This window comes from Scyliorhinus torazame, unplaced genomic scaffold (genome assembly GCF_047496885.1).
Source record: "Scyliorhinus torazame isolate Kashiwa2021f unplaced genomic scaffold, sScyTor2.1 scaffold_715, whole genome shotgun sequence".
Classification (NCBI taxonomy): domain Eukaryota; kingdom Metazoa; phylum Chordata; class Chondrichthyes; order Carcharhiniformes; family Scyliorhinidae; genus Scyliorhinus; species Scyliorhinus torazame.
In genome coordinates, this window is record NW_027308442.1 from 64,785 (window position 1) to 85,232 (window position 20,448).

General features: G+C 48.6%; 1 protein-coding gene across 5 annotated transcripts in view; it reads right to left on the reverse strand.

Annotated features, from left to right (window-relative positions):
* The window catches only part of LOC140406617 (eukaryotic translation initiation factor 2-alpha kinase 3-like), a 77,099-nt gene extending 58,171 nt beyond the window's left edge, over positions 1-18,928 (reverse strand). For 3 of the 5 annotated variants that reach the window (XM_072494618.1, XM_072494619.1, XM_072494617.1), the window contains exons 1-6: positions 18,750-18,927; positions 17,541-17,671; positions 16,049-16,283; positions 15,742-15,916; positions 14,635-14,769; positions 12,572-12,694 (exon numbers count right to left, since the gene is read on the reverse strand). In XM_072494618.1, coding sequence (XP_072350719.1) covers positions 12,572-12,694; positions 14,635-14,769; positions 15,742-15,916; positions 16,049-16,283; positions 17,541-17,671; positions 18,750-18,872 — 922 coding nt within the window. In that variant the 5' untranslated portion in view covers positions 18,873-18,927. Of the gene's footprint in view, positions 1-12,571; positions 12,695-14,634; positions 14,770-15,741; positions 15,917-16,048; positions 16,284-17,540; positions 17,672-18,749 lie in introns of all 5 variants that reach the window. The other 2 variants (XM_072494615.1, XM_072494616.1) reach the window with 2 other exon arrangements.
* Positions 18,929-20,448: the final 1,520 nt, after the last annotated feature.

Consider the following 20,448-nt stretch of genomic DNA (forward strand, 5'->3'; position numbering starts at 1 on the left):
CAAGGACAAGTTACCATGGCCAATTCACCTAACAAGCACGTCTTTCGGGACTTGTGGGAGGAAACCTACGCAGACACAGGGAGAACGTGCAGAGTCCGCACAGACAGTGACCCAAGCTGGGAATCGAACCTGGGACCCTGGAGCTGTGAAGCAACTGTGCTAACCACTGTACCGGCCCTCTGAAATAGCCGTGCAAGATACTCAGTTTCAGGGCTGCTAGGGATGGGCAACAAGTGTTGACCTTGACAGTGACGCCCACGACCCACAAAAGAATAAATAAAAGATCAAAGATGCTCACCAGCAACCAATTCAAACTTATCTGAAGCTCTGCTGGGTCGTACCCTGGCTCATACCAATTCCTGTTCAGCCACACACACCCCTCCCCCAATCCTGCGGGGTTCACTAACCTACACTGGCTCCTGGACTGGCAATGCATCAATTTTAGAATTCCCATTCTTCACTTCAAATTTCCCCGTGGCTGCGCCTGCTTTAATCTCTGACCTGCTCTGGCCTGCCCACTCTCCCAAACTCAACTAATTCTGGTCTTTGGTGCACTCATGCTTTTCACTGCATTATCAGTGGTAACCATGCCTTCAGCTGCCTAGCCCCGAAGCTCTGGAATTCCCGAACTGCTTTCAGGATGCACCTTTAAACATCTTTGGTTACGTTTTCGGTTACCGTGTGGCTCAGCGTCATATGTTATTTGATGGCCTTTTTATGCAGCACCTCATGATTCCCTTTGAATATTAATTCATTATTCGCCAAAGAGCAGCAATTGTCACAACCCGTCCCTTCAGGAAAGCATTCCTTGCTCCAAACGGCTTCTCCTAAAATGGCTCTCCACCCTCAATTCAGTTTTAACCTGGCGACAAATTAAAACTACGGAATCACAAAACACAACTCCAGTTTACCCAACAGCAAACTTTTCAGAAAATAGGAGAAGTGGTGTTATCCCAGCTCTGCTGAATTTGGAGGTTATTTTCCTGTGTGGATTACGAAGAAACTTGCACACACCTGAGTATGGACAGAACCACCGCGTTCGCCACTCTTGGCAGGCCTGACGTTGTAACCTCCGGTTTCTACCTTTCCCGTTGTCAAGCTCGGTAATGTATAGGTTTAAACTTCGGGCAAACGGGCACAATATTTGCAATTACCAATCCGTGCACAGAAGAGGCAATGAACTTGGCCTTTGTGATCATTAGAAATTCCGAAGATATAGGACTCCTAGAGTCCCTGTGCCATGCCAAGTCCCTACCAAAGCAGGAAAACGTTTGTCTATGCTATACCAAAAAGCACAGTCAGTGCCAGCATCAGCACACCCACATGAAGTGCTGTACTCACTTACACCCTTCAGTGCAACGGTTATTTTTGAAGAAACCAAATGCAATAAGGGATTGATTATTGCTTTCCTGAATCTGGTCTCCGAGCGCCCTCTGCTGTTCCACCAATGGCAATGGGGATTTTACTCTCTTAATCAGTTATGGGCAACAAGCGGGGATTTATTCCCCATTTCCACTGCCGATGTGCTGGTAAAGTGTCTTCGTAAGTGGCCAGTTTGAGACAGATGACTGTTCACTAAGCTATCGCAGAAGTTACACACAACTCAAACCAGGTAAAGAGAGTACACTTCCTTCTCTAACTGGTTTGTGCTAAGCTGAAGGCCTCATGGTCACTTTGACCTGACTCCGGTTTTACTCCAGATTCAAACTGAATGGTATGATTTGAGCAGGCGTCCTCTGAATCTAGTCCAAGCACGAGTCGAGGAAGACTACCACTACATTACCGTATCCAAGAATGCTGAGAATACAAACAAAGCACAAACATGGTTGAAAACTATGCAGGGGTCTCAGCAAGATTAAAACTTCTTTTGGAAAATGTTACCACAGCTCACAGTCTAGGCCCACACAGCTAGCAATCTTTCGAGCAAGTGATGCTGCACACATGGAACTGTACTTCAACAGAGTCAGCAGAGAGAGAATATGGAAAGGGGAAAAAATTAGGACAGACAAAACTAACCATACGCTAATCTTAAAACATTTGACATTTTGTGCAAGAGTACACATGGGTGAAATCATAGAGCTTCACCCACATCAAACTGGACAAACAAATAAAAGCAAAATACTGAAAATGCTGGCGACCGGAAATAAAAACAGAAAGAACTGAAATGCTCAGCAGGTCTGGCAGCATCGGTGGAGAGAGAAACAGTGACCAATGAATCTGGAGGACTCTTTACCAGAACTGGAGAGGTGTAGGAACATGGTGGGTTTTTATGCTGCCGAAACAAGGGGATTGGGCAAGTGGAGCAAAAAAAGGTGGGGGGGATAGTTTAGCAGGCAGGAGAGAATAAATGACTGGGACACCATCGATAACACACGAGGCGAGACGTAGAGAAAATCAATCGAGACTTTATTGAGCAGACTTGTTCCCCAGCAGCTCAGTTACAGAATGCAGCTGCTGGGCGAAACAGGGTTCTTATACCCCGCCTTTCTGGGTGGAGCCCAGTAGGCGGCAGATCCAATCAGGACCCGGTATCTGTCCACCAATAGCTCCTCGGCATCATGGTGTACCGTATTACCCCTAATCCATACCACCACATTCACCCCTTGTTAAAAAAGAACCCGGCGGGGTGGTGGATGGTATGGTGGTAGGGGTTTACAGGGTCGGTATGGTGCCTTAACCATTTAACTATATACAACCATGCCGCTTTTACTGGGCCACTGAATTATTTACATCTTAAACCGATTCGCACCATTAACTATCTACAACAATGCCGCTTTACTGGGCCATTGAATTATTTACATCTTAAACCGATTCGATGAGTCGAGATGGTGCCCTGGTCACCCTTTCCGATATTCTCAGCCCGGGTGGTGGTGGTGGTGCTGGCTCGGGTTCGGTCGACTCTGAGAGCATCGCACTGTCAATCCCGGTTTCGTTACTCCTGGGCGGGCCTGGGAGGAGAACCAATCTCCCCAGGAAGGGGGTGGCTGTGGGGTGCACCGGCGGGAGTGAGGGGGTGGTGATTGGTGTTGGGGGTGTGTGGGGAGCTCCGGCGGGCGCCAGGTCCTGCAGAGAGACCATGTCCTGCCGGCCGTCTGGGTACGCTACGTAGGCGTATTGGGGGTTTGCGTGGAGGAGATGTACCTTTTCCACCAGTGGGTCTGATTTGTGCGCCCGCACATGTTTCCGGAGCAGGATGGGTCCCGGGGCTGCCAGCCAGGTCGGAAGTGACGTCCCAGAGGCAGGCTTCCTAGGGAAGACAAGGAGGCACCCGTGAGGCGTTTGGTTAGTGGTGGTGCACAGCAGGGACCGGATAGAGTGAAGGGCATCCGGGAGGACTTCCTGCCAGCGGGAAGTTGGGAGACTCCTAGACCGTAGGGCCAGTAGGACGGTCTTCCAGACCGTTCAGTTCTCCCTCTCAACCTGCCCGTTCCCCCGGGGGTTGTAGCTGGTCATCCTGCTCGAGGCTATGCCCTTGAGGCTATGAGCAGGAATTGACGCAGTTCGTCACTCATGGAGGACCCCCTATCGCTATGGATGTAGGCGGGGAAACCGATCAGGGTAAAGATGGTGCAGAGGGCTTTAATGACCGTGGCCACGGTCATGTCGGGGCAGGGGATGGCGAAGGGGAAACGGGAGTATTCGTCAACGACGTTAAGAAAGTACGTGTTGCGATCGGTGGAGGGAAGGGGGCCTTTGAAATCAAAACTGAGGCGTTCAAAGGGACGGGAAGCCTTTATCAGTTGCGCTCTATCTGGCCTGAAAAAATGTGGTTTGCATTCTGCGCAGATTTGGCAGTTCCTGGTGACTGTTCGGACCTCCTTGACGGAGTACGGGAGGTTGCGGGCCTTTATGAAGTGGTAGAAACGAGTGACCCCCAGGTGGCAGAGGTCCTCGTGGAGGGCTTGGAGACGGTCCACTTGTGCGTTGGCACGTGCCGCGCGCGAGACAGGGCATCGGACAGCTCGTTCAGCTTTCCGGGACGGTATAAGATCTCATAATTGTAGGTGGAGAGTTCGATCCTCCACCACAGGATCTTGTCGTTTTTTTATCTTGCCCCGCTGTGCATTATCGAACATGAAGGCTACCGACCGTTGGTCAGTGAGGAGAGTGAATCTCCTACCGGCCAGGTAATGCCTCCAATGTCGCACAGCTTCCACTATGGCTTGGGCCTCCTTTTCTACTGAGGAGTGGTGAATTTCTGAGGCGTGGAGGGTTCGGGAGAAAAAGGGCACGGGTCTGCCCGCTTGGTTGAGAGTGGCCGCCAGAGCTACGTCGGATGCGTCGCTCTGGACTTGGAAGGGGAGGGACTCATCGATGGCGCGCATCGTGGCCTTTGCGATATCCGCTTTGATCCGGCTGAAGGCCTGGCGGGCCTCTGTCGACAGGGGAAAAGTGGTGGACTGGATTAGTGGGCGGGTCTTGTCTGCATATTGGGGAACTCATTGGGCGTAATAAGAAAAAAAGCCCAGGCAGTGTTTCAGGGCTTTGGCACAGTGGGGGAGAGGGAACTCCATGAGGGGGCGCATGCGTTCAGGATCGGGGCCTATCACTCCATTACGCACTACGTAGCCCAAGGTGGCTAGACGGTCGGTGCTAAACACGCATTTTTCCTCGTTGTAGGTGAGGTTGAGGGCGTTAGCGGTCTGGAGGCATTTTTGGAGGTTGGCGTCGTGGTCCTGCTGGTCGTGGCCGCAGATGATGACGTTGTTGAGGTACGGGAAAGTTGCCCATAAACCGTGCTGGTCAACCATTCGGTCCATCTCCCATTGGAAGACCGAGACTCCGTTCGTGACGTCGAATGGAACCCTTAAGAAGTGGTATAGCTGCCCGTCTGCTTCGAAGGCAGTGTACTTGCGGTCACCGGGGCGAATGGGGAGCTGGTGGTAGGCGGACTTAGGTCCACGGTGGAGAAGACCTTGTACTGTGCAATCCGATTGACTATGTCGGATATGCGGGGACGAGGGTACGCATCTAGCTGCGTGTACCTGTTGATGGTCTGACTGTAGTCTACGACCATCCTCTGCTTCTCCCCGGTCTTCACAACTACCACCTGGGCTCTCCAGGGACTATTGCTGGCCTGGATTATGCCTTCCTTCAGCAGACGCTGGACTTCGGACCTGATAAATGACCGGTCCTGGGTGCTGTATCGTCTGCTCCTCGTGGCGACGGGCTTGCAATCCGGGGTGAGGTTCGCAAACAAGGAAGGCGGTTCAACCTTGAGGGTCGCGAGGCCGCAGATAGTCAGTGGGGGTACAGGGCCACCAAATTTGAATGTTAAGCTCTGGAGGTTGCATTGGAAATCCAACCCCAGGAGGGTGGGAGCGCAGAGGTGGGGGAGGACATACAGCCGGTAATTTTTGAACTCTCTCCCCTGCACCGTTAGGTTTGCGATGCAGAACCCTTTGATTTCAACGGAGTGGGACCCCGCCGCCAGGAAAAATTTTTGGGTGCTTGGACGAATTACAAGGGAACAGCGTCTTACCGTGTCCGGATGAATAAAACTCTCCGTGCTCCCCGAGTCGATCAAACACTGTCTCGTGCCCGTTCACCAGCACCTTCGTCGTTGCTGTCCGGAGCGTCCGGGGCTGCGACTGGTCCAGGGTAACCGATGCCAAACGTGGTTGCTGCATCTGGTCATTGTCTTCAGGCAGCGTGGAGCCGTCCACGCTGGGGTCCTTGCCTGTCAGCCAAGATGGCGGCGTCCATGGACCGCACGTGGTCGGGGGGTGGACAAAATGGCCGCTCCCATGGGTCGCACACGGCCGGGGTGGACAAAATGGACGCTCCCATGGATCGCCCACGGGTAACAAGATGGCGGCGCCCATCCCCCCCCTCGTGGCATCCGGGGTCCAAAATGGCGGCGCCCGTTGGCCGCACATGGGTCGCTGGGGGGGGGGGGGGGGGGGGGGTGAGAGTCCGTGGTCCCGTTTCTTCCCCGGAGATATGGTCGGGGGCATAGGCACGGGCATTTTGGGAGGCCACGTCAAGGGAGGCCGCAAGGGCCTGTGCCTCTGTGAGTCCAAGAGAGTCTTTCTCTAAAATTCTCTGGCGAATTTGCGATGATGCCAAGCCTGCTACATACGCGTCTCTGATCAGGAGCTCAGTGTGTTCATTTGCCGTTACAGCTGGGCAATTGCAGTTTCTTCCCTGGATCATTAAGGGCATTGTAGAATTCGTCTAGCGATTCCCCGGGGATTTGTCGTCTCGTCGCGAGCTGATAGCGTGCATAGACATGGTTAACGGGCCGGATGTAGGTCTCTTTCAGCAAGGTGATCGCCGCTGGGAAATCTTCCGCGTCCTCGATGAGCGAGTAGATTTCGGGACTCACCCTGGAGTGTAGGACCTGCATCTTCTGGTCTTCTGTTGGTCTGCCGGGAGCCGTTCGGAGGTATCCCTCAAAGCACGCCAGTCAGTGCTTAAACGCCGATGCTGAGTTAGCTGCTTGGGGGCCAATTCGCAGGCACTCCGGGGCGATCCGGAGCTCCATATTCCTTTTTTTAAGTCTGCTCAATAAATTGTGGCACCACCGATAACACACGAGGCGAGAGGTAGGGAAACTCAATCGAGGCTTTATTGAGCAGACTTGTTCCACAGCAGCTCAGTTACAGAATGCAGCTGCTGGGAGAAACCGGGTTCTTATACCCTGCCTTTCTGGGTGGAGCCCAGTAGGCGGCAGATCCAATCAGGACCCAGTATCTGTCCACCAATAGCCCTTCGGCATCATGGTGTACCGTATTACCCCTAATACATAACACCACAATGACAAAGATGTCAAGGCGACAAGGCAAAGAAGTGGTAACAATAAAGACACAAAGCATCAGTCCAGAGTAGGTGTTAGAAGCAGAATAAAGGGCAGCATTGCCAGAAAGCAAAACCATGAGAGCTCTGAAGTTATTGAACTCAATGTTGAGTCCAGGAGACTGAAGTACCTAACTGGAGGATGAGGTGCTGCTCTTTAAGCTTGCGTTGGGCTTCACTGGAACATTGCAACATGCCAAGTGCAGAAACATGAGCTTGTGAAGATAGTGAATTGAAATGATAAGCGACAGGAAGATCTGGATCATAATAGTATAATAATCTGTATTGTCAAAAGTAGGCTTACATTAACACTGCAATGAGGTTACTGTGAAAATCCCCTAGTCGCCACATTCCGGCATCTGTTTGGGTACCCAGAGGGAGAATTCCGAATGTCCAATTCACCCAACAAGCACGTCTTTTGGGACTTGTGGGAAGAAACCGGAGCACCCGGAGGAAATCCACACAGACCTAGGGAGAACTTGCAGACTCCGCACAGACACCTATTATGGTCATTGCTGTGTCCTTAATACCATCATTACCTCTCTTTGTAGGTCCACTTGACCGACAACCTTTATGTTGAATTTGGCTAGGATGAGCACAAGAGCTAGTGTCTTCAGAGAGTCTTCGTAGACACTTTAATCAAAACAAGCTCTATTCTAAGAACTTAGTTAACATTTATATAAACACAGCAAGAATTTTTATCAATTACAAACAAAGGCACCACACAGCCACAGTAATCTATGCATAAAATTTAATGAACTTAACTGTTCCAATTCAATAACAAAATCCAATAAACCAAGAACCCCTTTTCAGGGGTGTGGCCCAGCACACTATTCTCAGTTGACGAAAACTGGTCTTGTTACTGAAATTCTGATCCAATTTTTAACCAGCAGATTCAACACCTTCCGGAAAGCAATTATATATTCAAAGCCACCACCAAGGTGATTTCTACTGCAATAAATATTTGAAATGAAAATGGAGTGAGACAGGCCAAAACACTTTTTTTCTCTGTCTGTAATCCACAGCAGTCAAAAAGTGAAAATGAAACAAACCTCCGAACCACAGCTCAACTCCACCCACAAAATGACATCACTGAAGCCATGTGATAAGACAAAAGCCTTTCTTAAAGGGACATAGAACATAACAGCGCAGTACAGGCCCTTCGGCCCTCGATGTTGCGCTGACCTGTGAAACCACTCTAAAGCCCATCTACACTATTCCCTTATCATCCATATGTTTATCCAATGACCATTTAAATGCCCTTAATGTTGGCGAGTCCACTACTGTTGCAGGCAGGGCATTCCACGCCCTTACTACTCTCAGTAAAGAACCTACCTCTGATATCTGTCCTATATCTATCTCCCCTCAATTTAAAGCTTTGTCCCCTCGTGCTAGACATCACCATCCGAGGAAAAAGGCTCTCACTGTCCACCCTATCTAATCCTCTGATCATCTTGTATGCCTCAATTAAGTCACCTCTTAACCTTCTTCTCTCTAACAAAAACAGCCTCAAGTCCCTCAGCCTTCCCTCATAAGATCTTCCCTCCATACAAGGCAACATCCTGGTAAATCTCCTCTGCACCCTTTCCAATGCTTCCACATCCTTCCTATAATGCGGCGACCAGAACGGCACGCAATACTCCAAATGCGGCCGCACCAGAGTTTTGTACAGCTGCAACATGACCTCATGGCTCCGAAACTCAATCCCTCTACCAATAAAAGCTAACACACCGTATGCCTTCTTAACAACCCTCTCAACCTGGGTGGCAACTTTCAGGGATCTATGTACATGGACATCGAGATCTCCCTGCTCTTCCACACGACCAAGAATCTTACCATTAGCCCAGTACTCTGTCTTCCTGTTATTCCTTCCAAAATTAATCATCTCCACTTTTCTGCATTAAACTCCATTTGCAACCTCTCAGCCCAGCTCTGCAGCTTATTTATGTCCCTCTGTAACTTACAACATCTTTCCGCACTGTCCACAACTCCACCGACTTTAGTGTCGTCTGCAAATTTACTCATCCATCCTTCTACGCCCTCCTCCAGGTCATTAATAAAAATGACAAACAGCAGTGGTCCCAAAACAGATCCTTGTGGTACACCACTAGTAACTGAACTCCAGGCTGGACATTTCCCATCAACCACCACCCTTTGTCTTCTTCCAGCTAGCCAATTTCTGATCCAAATTGCTAAATCACCCTGAATCCCATGCCTTCGTATTTTCTGCAATAGCCTACCATGGGGAACCTTATCAAACACTTTACTGAAATCCATATACACCACATCAACAGCTTTACCCTCGTCCACCTGTTTGGTCACCTTCTCAAAGAACTCAAGGAGGTTTGTGAGGCACAACCTACCCTGCACAAAACCGTGTTGACTATCGCTAATCAAATTATTCCTTTCCAGATGATTATAAATCCTATCTCTTATAAACCTTTCCAAGACTTTGCCCACAACAGAAGTAAGGCTCACTGGTCTATAGTTATCGGGGTTGTCTCTACTCCCCTTCTTGAACAAGGGGACAACATTTGCTATCCTCCAGTCTTCTGGCGCTATTCCTGTAGACAAAGATGACAAAGATCAAAGCCAAAGGCTCAGCAATCTCCTCCCTAGCTTCCCAGAGAATTCTAGGATAAATCCCATCTGGCCCAGGGGACGTATCTATTTTCACACTTTCCAGAATTGCTAACACCTCCTCCTTATGAACCTCAAGCCCTTCTAGTCTAGTAGCCTGAATCTCAGTATTCTCATCGACAACATTGTCTTTTTCCTGTGTGAATATTGATGAAAAATATTCATTTAACACCTCTCCTATCTCCTCGGACTCCACGCACAACTTCCCACTACTGTCCTTGACTGGCCCTACTCTTACCCTAGTCATTCATTTATTCCTCACATACCTATAGAAAGCTTTAGGGTTATCCTTGATCCTATCTGCCAAAGACTTCTCATGTCCCCTCCTGGCTCTTCTTAGCTCTCTCTTAAGATCCTTCCTAGCTAACTTGTAATCTCGAGCACCCTAACTGAACCTTCACGTCTCATCTTTACATAAGCCTCCTTCTTCCTCTTGACAAGTGATTCAACTACTTTAGTAAACCACGGTTCCCTCGCTCGACCACTTCCTCCCTGCCTGACAGGTACATACATATCAAGGACACGCAGTAGCTGTTCCTTGAACAAGCTCCACATTTCAATTGTGCCCACCCCTGCAGTTTCCCACCCCATCCTATGCATCCTAAGTCTTGCCTCCTCGCATCATAAATGCCTTTCCCTCAGCTATAACTCTTCCCCTGCGGTATATACCTATCCCTTTCCATCGCTAAAGTAAACGTAACCGAATTGTGTTCACTATCACCAAAGTGCTCACCTACCTCCAAATCTAACACCTGTCCTGGTTCATTACCCAGTACCAAATCCAATGTGGCCTCGCCTCTCGTTGGCCTATCTACATACTGTGTCAGGAAACCCTCTTGCACACATTGGACAAAAACAGACCAATCAAAAGTACTCAAACTGCGGCGTTTCCAGTCAATATTTGTAAAGTTAAAGTCCCCCATAACAACTACCCTGTTACTTTCACTCCTATCCAGAATCATCTTTGCAATCCTTTCCTCTACATCTCTGGAACTTTTTGGAGGCCTATAGAAAACTCCCAACAGGGTGGCCTCTCCTTTTCTGTTTCTAACCTCAGCCCATACTACCTCAGTAGACGAGTCCTCATCAAACGTCCTTTCTGCCACCGTAATACCGTCCTTGACTAACAATGCCACCCCTCCCCCTCTTTTACCATCTTTCCTGAGCTTACTGAAATATCTAAACCCCGGAACCTGCAACAACCATTCCTGTCCCTGCTCTGTCCATGTCTCCGAAATGGCCACAACATCGAAGTCCCAGGTACCAACCCATGCCGCAAGTTCACCCACCTTATTCCGGATGCTCCTGGCGTTGAAGTAGACACATTTTAGACCACCTTTGTGCCTGCCGGTACACTCCTGCAACTTTGAAACCTTATTCATGACCACACTACTCTCAACCTCCTGTATACTGGAGCTACAATTCAGGTTCCCAACCCCCTGCTGAATTGGTTTAAACCCTCCCGAAGAGCATTAGCAAATTTACCCCCCCAGGATATTGGTACCCTTCTGGTCCAGGTGTAGACCATCCCGTTTGTAGAGGTCCCACCTACCTCAGAATGAGCCCCAATTATCCAGGAATCTGAAACCCTCCCTCCTGCACCATCCCTGTAGCCACGTGTTCAACTGCTCTCTCTCCCTGTTCCTCGTCTCGCTAGCACGTGGCAGGGTAACAACCCAGACATAGTAACTCTGTTTGCTCTAGCTCTAAGATTCCACCCTAGCTCCCTGAATTCCTACCTTACATTCCTATCCCTTTTCCTACCTATGTCGTTGGTGCCTATGCGGACCACGACTTGGGGCTGCTCCCCCTTTAAGGTTCCCGAAAACACGATCCGAGACATCGCGGACCCTGGCACCTGGGAGGCAACACACCAACCGAGAGTCTCTCTCGTTCCCACAGAATCTCCTATCCCCCTAACTACGGAGTCTCCAATGACGAATGCTCTACTCCTCTCACCCCTTCCCTTCTGAGCAACAGGGACTGAATCTGTGCCAGAGACCTGTACCCCATGGTTTACCCCTGATAAGTCCGTCCCCCCCCACCAGTATCCAAAGTGATATACTTGTTACCAAGGGGAACAACCACAGGGGATCCCTGTACCGATTGCTTCCTCCCAGCCCCTCTCACCATCACCCATCGAGCTTCATTCCCAGGAGTAACTACATCCCTGAAGCTTCTATCTATGACCACCTCTGCCTCCCGAATGATCCGAAGTTCATCCAACTCCAGCTCCAGTTCTCTAACACTGTTTCTGAGGAGCTGGAGTTGGGTGCACTTCCCACAGGTGAAATCAGCAGGGACACCGACGGCGTCTCTCACCTCAAACATTCTGCAGGAGGAACATTGCACTGCCTTCCCTGCGATCCGCTCTAGATAAAACAAGAAAAAGAAAGGACGAGCTTACCTGATATTCACTCAACCCCTTAAGTTAGAGGAGGTGGAAGGGTGGGGGACACTACAAGTGTAGTGTCTCGGGTTTAGCAACCGCCCAACTTATATACAGGTACTAACAAGGCAAGATTTTAAATAGGGAAACTTACCTTCCCGACAGACCTCTGGCCACTGCTCACGCCGAAAATCTGAAGGCCGCTTCTCCTGCAAGGTATGTTTTTAAATAGGGACACTCCCCATGATATCTCCCAATAGAGCTTCATGAACTCTTACAATATGTATTAGACTGTAGGGTCAAGGATGCGAACAAAGGCCATTTGCGACCACGAATTGAAAGCATAAATTGTACTTCTTAAACTTGAGGAGATATGAAAAGCACAACTACTGAAAAAAAATGGAAACTAGAATTTCATAGTTTATTTTAAGTTGTGAATTATCTGATAAAGTATACATTTCACAGGGTGGCATGTGGCGCAGTGGATAGCACTGGGACTGCAGCACTGAGGACCCAGGTAAGAATCCCAGCCCTGGGTCATTGTGCAAACTCCACACAGACATTCTCCCCATGTCTGCGTGGGTTTCACCCCCACAACCCAAAGATGTGCAGGGTAGGTGGATTGGCCATGCTAAATTGCCCCTTAATTGGAAAAAATAATAATTGGGTACTCTAAATTTTAACAAAAAGTATACATTTCACAAGATCAAGATGCTTAAGCTCAGCAGACAGGTTGCAACTTACCATATGGATACTGCAAAATCGACAAAGCCCCATTACTATATTCATCGTGAGAGTGCCTATCGTTGTTGAGGCATTTATCATGCTCGTCAGACCTAATCAATGCTGGCGTTCTAGCTGGGGAATCTTTAAAAAAAACACAAGAAACAAAACTTTAAATGACTCTTGTCCCTGGTCTGTCATGACTCAGTAGGTAGCACTCACCCCTCCAAAGAACATGGGTTCAAGTTCGAAGCAGATCACCTAGGCTGGTACTTCAGTAGAGTATTCAAAGCACATATCACTTAGAGGTACCATCTTTCAGATCAAATACTAAATCATGGTTCCATCTGCCATCTCAGGTGGTCGTACACATTTGCTGAGCAGGACAGGAACTTGTTTCCCATAAATTGGCTGCTGTTATTTCCTACAATACAACAGTAACTGCAAAAGACGAGGGGGCGATTTGGAACATGCTGAGCAAAGCTCACATTTATACAGTGCCTTTCCTCTTTTCAAATATGCAGCAAGCAGAATGGTGCAACACTCCCATCTGGTGTACAAAATGCCAACTGCACCCACTGCTGGGACCCACTCCACGCCAGTCAAATACTAATCCAAACTCATGTTAAATAATAATAGTCTTTATTGTCACAATGAAATTAATGTGAGAAGCTCCTAGCCGCCACATTCGGCACCTGTTCAGGTACACAGGGAGAATTCAGAATGTCCAATTCACCTAACAGCACATCTTTCGGGACTTGTGGGAGGAAACGGGACTTGTGGGAGGAAACCGGAGCACCGGGAGGAAACCCACACAGACACCGGGAGAATATGCAGACTCCGCACAGACAGTGACCCAAGCCAGGAATGGGACCTGGACCCAGGATCTGTGAAGCAACAGTGCTAACCACTGTGCTACCATGCCACCCATAACATGCCCCACCAAAGTGGGATACAAGTGAAGCTAGTCACCAAACACGGTGCAAGTCACAATCGAGCTGATCTGCCAGGCAGCACCTTTTTTTAAAAAAATTGCATTGCAAAATATTTGAACAAGATATAACTTGGAATAAAAGAGCACACAAAGTAAAACACAACAGACAGCCATCAGGGAAGCTGACCACACTAGCACTGCGGATGGGAGATTACAGTTGGGGTGGGGGTTTAAACTGGAAAAGGAGTAACATCTGAATAGGAATATCAGCCCGAGGACCACGGAGGCAAGACAGTGGAAGATGGGAACAGCTTCTGTCGCCTGCAAAACGGCTGGGGCGGGGGCAGGAAAGATACAGCAGCTGAACAAATTAATGAGAATATGAGCCAGCTGAGATCTTAGAATTCAATCTAATTAACAAACCACTGCTTACTGTGGGACAGGGGAGTGTCGGGCGGGGGTGGGGGTATTCTGGGGTGCAGGTGTTGTGTGGAGAGTTATATTGCTGCCTTAATTCCAAGCAAAAAACAATAAATAGAAAGACTATCGAGAGGCAGTGCGCACCACAAAATATCAAAAGGCTTCACTAAATTTCCTTTATAAACTTCAGTCTTGTAGACGGAGCAGATTTAGATGGAAAAGCAGGATACTGCCAATGCTGAAAAGCTGAAGTAAAGACAGACAAGGCTGGAAATACTCAGCAGGCCCGGCAGACTCTGTTTAAATCGGCTTGAAATGGTCGCAGAATGCAGTGGATGGGGATTCATTCACTTAACTAAGGCTCAGAGAGTGGTTCGAAGTTGGGCTTTGCTAACACAAAGTAGTTGAGGCGAGTGGCACTGAAGTATTTAAGGAGAGGTTAAATCATTACAAGGGGGGGGGGAAAAGGAAAAGGTTAGGCTGATAGTGAGATGAAGCAGGGAGTGAAACGAACACCAGCAGAGACCAATAGGGCAGGGCGAGATGAATTAAGGTTTGAAGCATACCAGCCTGGCTGAATGCCGTGTCTCTGCTCTAACACAAGGTGTATTAAATACAGGCACTGAAAACGAGAACACTGCATTTCAGCTGTACTTGCTGGGAAAATCAATTTTCAAGGGAAATTAAAGTCAAGCGATTGAAGCCTTGCTTCAGTATCGGAGTAACTTACGGATTAGAGGCTTCCATCTGACGTTAGGCAAAGGCATGACTTGATTGTCCCCACGGTCCTCAATGGCCGACATCAGTGGGAATTTGTCGCACAATTTAACGGACGACTGCATGTACAGCTGTCCCTTGTACATGCCTGGAATAACAGTGAAAGAAAGGTTTAGAAATGGCAGGAATGTACAAGTGTTCAGTGCGCTGGAAAGTTTATCCAGTATTTTGCTGTTAAAATTGCAGCTGCCTCAACTTCACAAAACACAGTATTTTTGTTAAAAATAGATCAACAGAAAAGGTCAGAAATGCACCAGTTAGCACCTGAAGTGGAAAGACAGTGGTCTGGATCATCATCTGAACTGATAAGGATGGGGATGGCTGTGCAAAGCTGATGTGTGTTCCTCTTTCAAATGCTGATTAACTATCAGCGGATTTCCTCACTGCACTCGACTTCAACTTATTATAAATCACAAGCAGTCATCTGCTGCTGCTCTCTGCTATCCCTGCACCTTCCATTACACCAAATGCAACATTTCATCATACAGTATTTACAACAAAGAGGCCATTCAACCCTTTTAGGTTTACCTCATCCAGCCTCCTCCAACCATTCTCCACCTGACCCCTTCATCTCCTGGAAGCCATATCTTAACCAGGAGCAATGATTCCCTGCAACTTCTTCCAACCAGCAGAGCCTCCTCCTTACACTGTCAGAAATGCTGCCTTTCAACTGTCAAAAATTGGCCCTCTCAGGGTGGGTGATCTCTTGATGGTATCTTGGAGGTGTAGGGCAGTCTTTCTTGGTGCCCTGGCCACTATCTATCGTCCAGCCAACTTCCAGAAAACAGTGTGGAAATAGGCTGTGTGCAAATTAGCACTCATGGCTTCCCAAAAGCTTTTCACCTGCAACTTTACCTTTCAGTAGTCTTTCCAAAGGCCATTTCTTCGAGGTTATCAGGCAGGACCTCGATTTTTTCCTTGTATCCAACTACAGTCAGGAACTCACTATGTGGATAATTACACCATTAAACCGGCATCATGCCAACACATGCTAGCATCATTTCAAATGCTGCCAGCTTATTCTGCATTGACCACTGCGGTTTTGGCTTCACCCCCTTACCGAGGTAGATGCCAGACTCTGCCGACTCGGCTGCTCCCCTTGCCGCCTCCACCAGATCTTCCTCGTCGTCCATTTTGTTTCCCTGACTAGCCGAGTAGCTGGCATCGTCGAAGAGACTGACCGGGGTCACTTCTCCATCCTCTACCAACCAGGCGGATGCGACTGGCGTACAGAACTACCGGGCAAAGGGAGAGGGCAAGAAGACGCCTGCATTAGTCACAAACCACTGAACAGAGCGGTACAGAATTTTGAATTGACAGATTCTAAAGACAATTCTCTTGATATCAGACCCGTGCATTAGGAATACCTGGTGCTCCCACTCCAGCTTCCCACCTCCTTGGTTGCGAAAAGACATCACCTTCCAGTCCGAGACAGAGACCTTTATGACCCGGTTTTTAATGGTGTCTTCCTTGGCCCTTTCAGAGAAGATCTTTGATTGGCCATTCTTACAGGTATCACTGGAACTACTCCCGATGTAGTTGATCCTCGATGTGGTGTCTCGAATATACCTCAGCTCATAGTGCCCAACACTGAAGTTCCATCTCAAAAAAATAAAGCACAAAAGTTTGTCACACACAGGGCAACAACGTTCATTTGCATAGCACCTACAATGTAGTAAGAGGAGCTTTGTAGGAATTATCAAATTATCAAACACAACTTCACACAGAGCTACACGAGGGGCTATTAGAAACAGAAAGCTAAAAGCTTAGTCAGTTTTAAGAAGCGTCTTAAAATGGAGTTGGGTCAGGCAGGTGGAGGCAGGAGATTCCACAGCTTCAGGCCTTTACAGCTGGCGGAATGGCAAACAATAGTGCAACTATTAAAACAGGGGATTCACAGAGGCCTGAACTGGAGTAGGGGAGGGTTGTAGTGATCAGGCGGTTTGAGGCCATGAAGGCTATGAATTTTAAAACGGAGGTGTTGCTGGAAAGGAAGTCGATGGAGCCTCTCAGAACATATCCAATTACAATACAGGCAGCAGCTTATGCATACCTAATCATCCCTCAAAGGTCAGTTAAATGTTAATTTCAGCTGGCACCCAATGCCCTAGTTGGTTTCCCAATATGTAGAAAATATGTGAGATGTTTCTAAAGGTGGTCCCATCAAACTGCTTCACCAGGCATTTAAAAAATTATTTCACAGGATGTGGACGTCGCTGGCTAGGCCTGCATTTATTGCCCATCCCTAGTTGCCCTCGAGAAGGTGGTGGTGAGCTGTCTTTCGTGAACCGCAGCAGTCCATGTGTTGTCGGTAGACCCACCGTGCTGTTAAGGAAGGAGTTCCAAGATTTTGACACATCGAAAGTGAAGAAATGGCGAGATCTTCCCAAGTCAGGGTGGTGAGTGACTGGGGTGGGGGGAGAAGGAGAGAAGGGGAGAGAATCGCCAGGCGGTGGTGTTCCCGAGTGTCTGAAGCCTTTGTCCTTCTAGGTGGTGGACTGTTGTGGGATTTACTGAAGACCCTCAAATACTTAATTCCTTGTCATAGTGTGGGCTGTAGTCGGATTATCCATCCAACTCCCAAGTTTCTTCTTGTGCTAATGACAGCTCAGCGCGGATGCCAAAACAGTGGAACTGGCTCAAAAAAAAACTGCTTCAAACCAAACGGGGTGGATGCAGAAAGGGTGAAAATATTTCTCCAGTGAACACCCTCCTCCAATACTAAGCACCACCCCCCACCTCCCCCCAAACCCACCCTGTTGTAAAACATTCTCCTCCAAATAGTCCGATCGTAAAATATCCTCTTGCGAGCCACCCACCTTAAATCAGGAGTTGAACAAAACGGTAAACTCAACTCACTTCTCCACACCGGACCGAGGGCCCACAGCCCTGACCGTTTTCTGTATCCGCTGCAGCAGCAAGAGGTCCGATTCCTGTTCAGCCTTCTCTTCCGAGCGATGGCAACCGCCCGCTGAGCAGGCGTATCGCATCTGTTTGGGGGGGGTGGGGGGGGGGGGGGGAAATGAGAGAGAAAAGGAGGAACCCTTTCAACAAAGCAGACAGCGCAATGCCGCAGAGCAATGTTGACTTTTACCATTCACTACCACAGGCAGCACCCAACCAGGTGCAGAACAGCGGAATACAAATGGAGCCTGATGCGAGGGTCTCATTTCCCACCCGGTCATGTGCAAGAGGGCGGTGAGGACCGCAAGATGTCATCCAAGCCTATGGATGGTGGGCTCAAACCCCACAACAGCACTTAATGCAAACAATTAATCCTTGGGAGAATAGCTCTGCTGGGAGAGGAGTTGATTAACTTGTTCCAACCATTCAGGTGGACTTAAAAGTCTAAAACATGAGCAGCCGGATGTTCCTATCTCTCGAGCAGCATCCGCCAACAGGCAGAAGATCTTGCTGCCTTTGTTCCCACATCACTAACTGGGTCTTTTTCTGTCTGGCTGGGCTCAATTGCTTGGAACTGGCATCAGTTTGGATGTTTGTTAAAAAGAACTGCAGAATGAACCTCAATTCATTACAGAACATGACACAATGAGTCCTTCAGACTTGAAAACGCAAGAAAATTGATGTTTATTAAAAAGTTAAATTTGCACAGCTTTGGGGAAGGAGCCAAAGGGTGGAACTAACTGGTAACCCTTACAGCACAGGCACAACGAAACAAGATCATGGGTCACAGAATTTAAAGTGCAGGAGGCCATTTGGCCCATCGAGTCTACACCGGCCCCTGAAAGAGCAACCTACCCAAGCCCACACCTCCACCCGATCGGCGTAACCCAGCAACCCCACTTCTGAACACTACAGGGCAATTTAGCGTGACCAATCCACCTAACCCTCACATCTTTGGACTGTGGGAGGAAACCGGAGGAAATCCATGCAGACACGGGGAGAACGTGCAGACTCCGCACAGACAGCGACCCAAGCCGGGAATCGAACCCGGGTCCCTGGCGCTATGAAACAGTGCTAACCACTGTGCTATCTTGCCGCCCCTTTCCTCCTGTGCTGTTATCAGTCTAGGTCTTCCACAAAAAGCAAACCCACAGATTTCCTTACCTTTCCAGTGTGCACGTCCAACCCATAGCTCATCCGTGACTTCCCTCCAACCAAGACCACGTCGTCTCCAAGTCGGTAGGAAGATTCCAGCAGCGACTCCACTGTAAAAGGAACGGCATCCATGCTCTCCCGATCTCGGTCCCATTGGAAAAGGTCACCGTCCAGGGATGGAATTATTACTTTGTTCCCAAAGACCTGCGGGTAAGTACAGCGGTTACATCCAATGTGCCGCTTAAGCTGTGGACACAGCACCAGTCAAATACAGCATGTGTTTACACCCACAGAGGGCAGCTGAGCAAGTTTCAGAACCACTGGTTTGCAGAGAGAAAAGAAAGCACTCTTTTGGTGCTGCATATTCCAAAGTAGCTTCTTTCAAAGCACAAGTGACAGAACGGGGAAAAAGGGCCTATGGAGAGAAAGAGGAGGGGGAAGAATTTCCAGCCAGGAAACTTCCCAACAGAAGCATTAGAGTATAGTATGCAGAAACCCCCATCAAGATACACTTGTTTCAGCGACCCAACCCCACTTTATTGAAGAGAGCAGAGACACACTATGGGGTTTAATTGTACATTCATCCCAAGAGCTTAGGGTATCCCTGAACCAGTTTAAAGTGTATGTGTTTTTTCTGGTATGAGGAACAGTGTGCAATCGTGAGAACAGTCCAGTCGTTGTGTGAATAATTAATAAAGAATATTTATTAACTTAAAAGACAAAAACACACACAAGGAGGACTCTAATGCGCTGTGACACTTAAGGACACTGATGACTAGGCACACAATTTTACATGAAACTACCTCCCTCTGTAAGGGAGTTCCAGGACTTTGACTCAACAACTGTGAAGGAACGGAGGCATAGTACCCAGTCAGGATGGTTTGGAGGGGAACTTGCAGGGGTTCCCATGGATCTGCTGTCTTTGTCCCTCTTAGTGGCAGTGATCGTAGGTTTGGAAGGTGCTATCAAAGGAGTCTTGGTGAATTACTCAGTGTATCTTGTATATAGCACACGCTGCTGCCATTGTGCATCAGTGGTGGAGGGAGTGAATGTTGGTGGAGGGAGTGACTGTTTGTGGAAGGGGCACCAATCAAGCAGATAAAATTGAGAGTTGTTGGGAGATGCACTCACCCAAGAAAGTGCAGAGTATTCTATTACACTCCTGACTTGTGTCTTGTAGAGTTGGACAGATGGTGAGGCAATCTAGTCCAGGTGGGAGCAGCAAGTTAGAACAAAGAAAAGTACAGCACAGGAACAGGCCCTTCGGCCCTCCAAGCCTGTGCCGACCATGCTGCCCGTCTAAACGAAAATCTTCTACACAGAGGGTAGTGGGCGCCTGGAACTCGCTGCCAAAGGTGGTGGTGGAAGCAGGGACAATAGTGACATTTAAGGGGCATCTTGACAAATACATGAATAGGATGGGAATAGAGGGATACGGACCCCGGAAGTGTAGAAGATTGTAGTTTAGTCGGGCAGCATGGTCGGCACAGGCTTGGAGCGTCGAAAGGCCTGTTCCTGTGCTGTACATTTCTTTGTTCTTTGTTTCCTGGGTCCGTATCCCTCTATTCCCATCCTATTCATGTATTTGTGTAAAAAAAAACTTGCCTCGTACATCTCCTCTAAACCTTGCCCCTCGCACCTTAAACCTATGCCCCCTAGTAATTGACCCCTCCACCCCGGGAAAAAGCCTCTGACTATCCACTCTGTC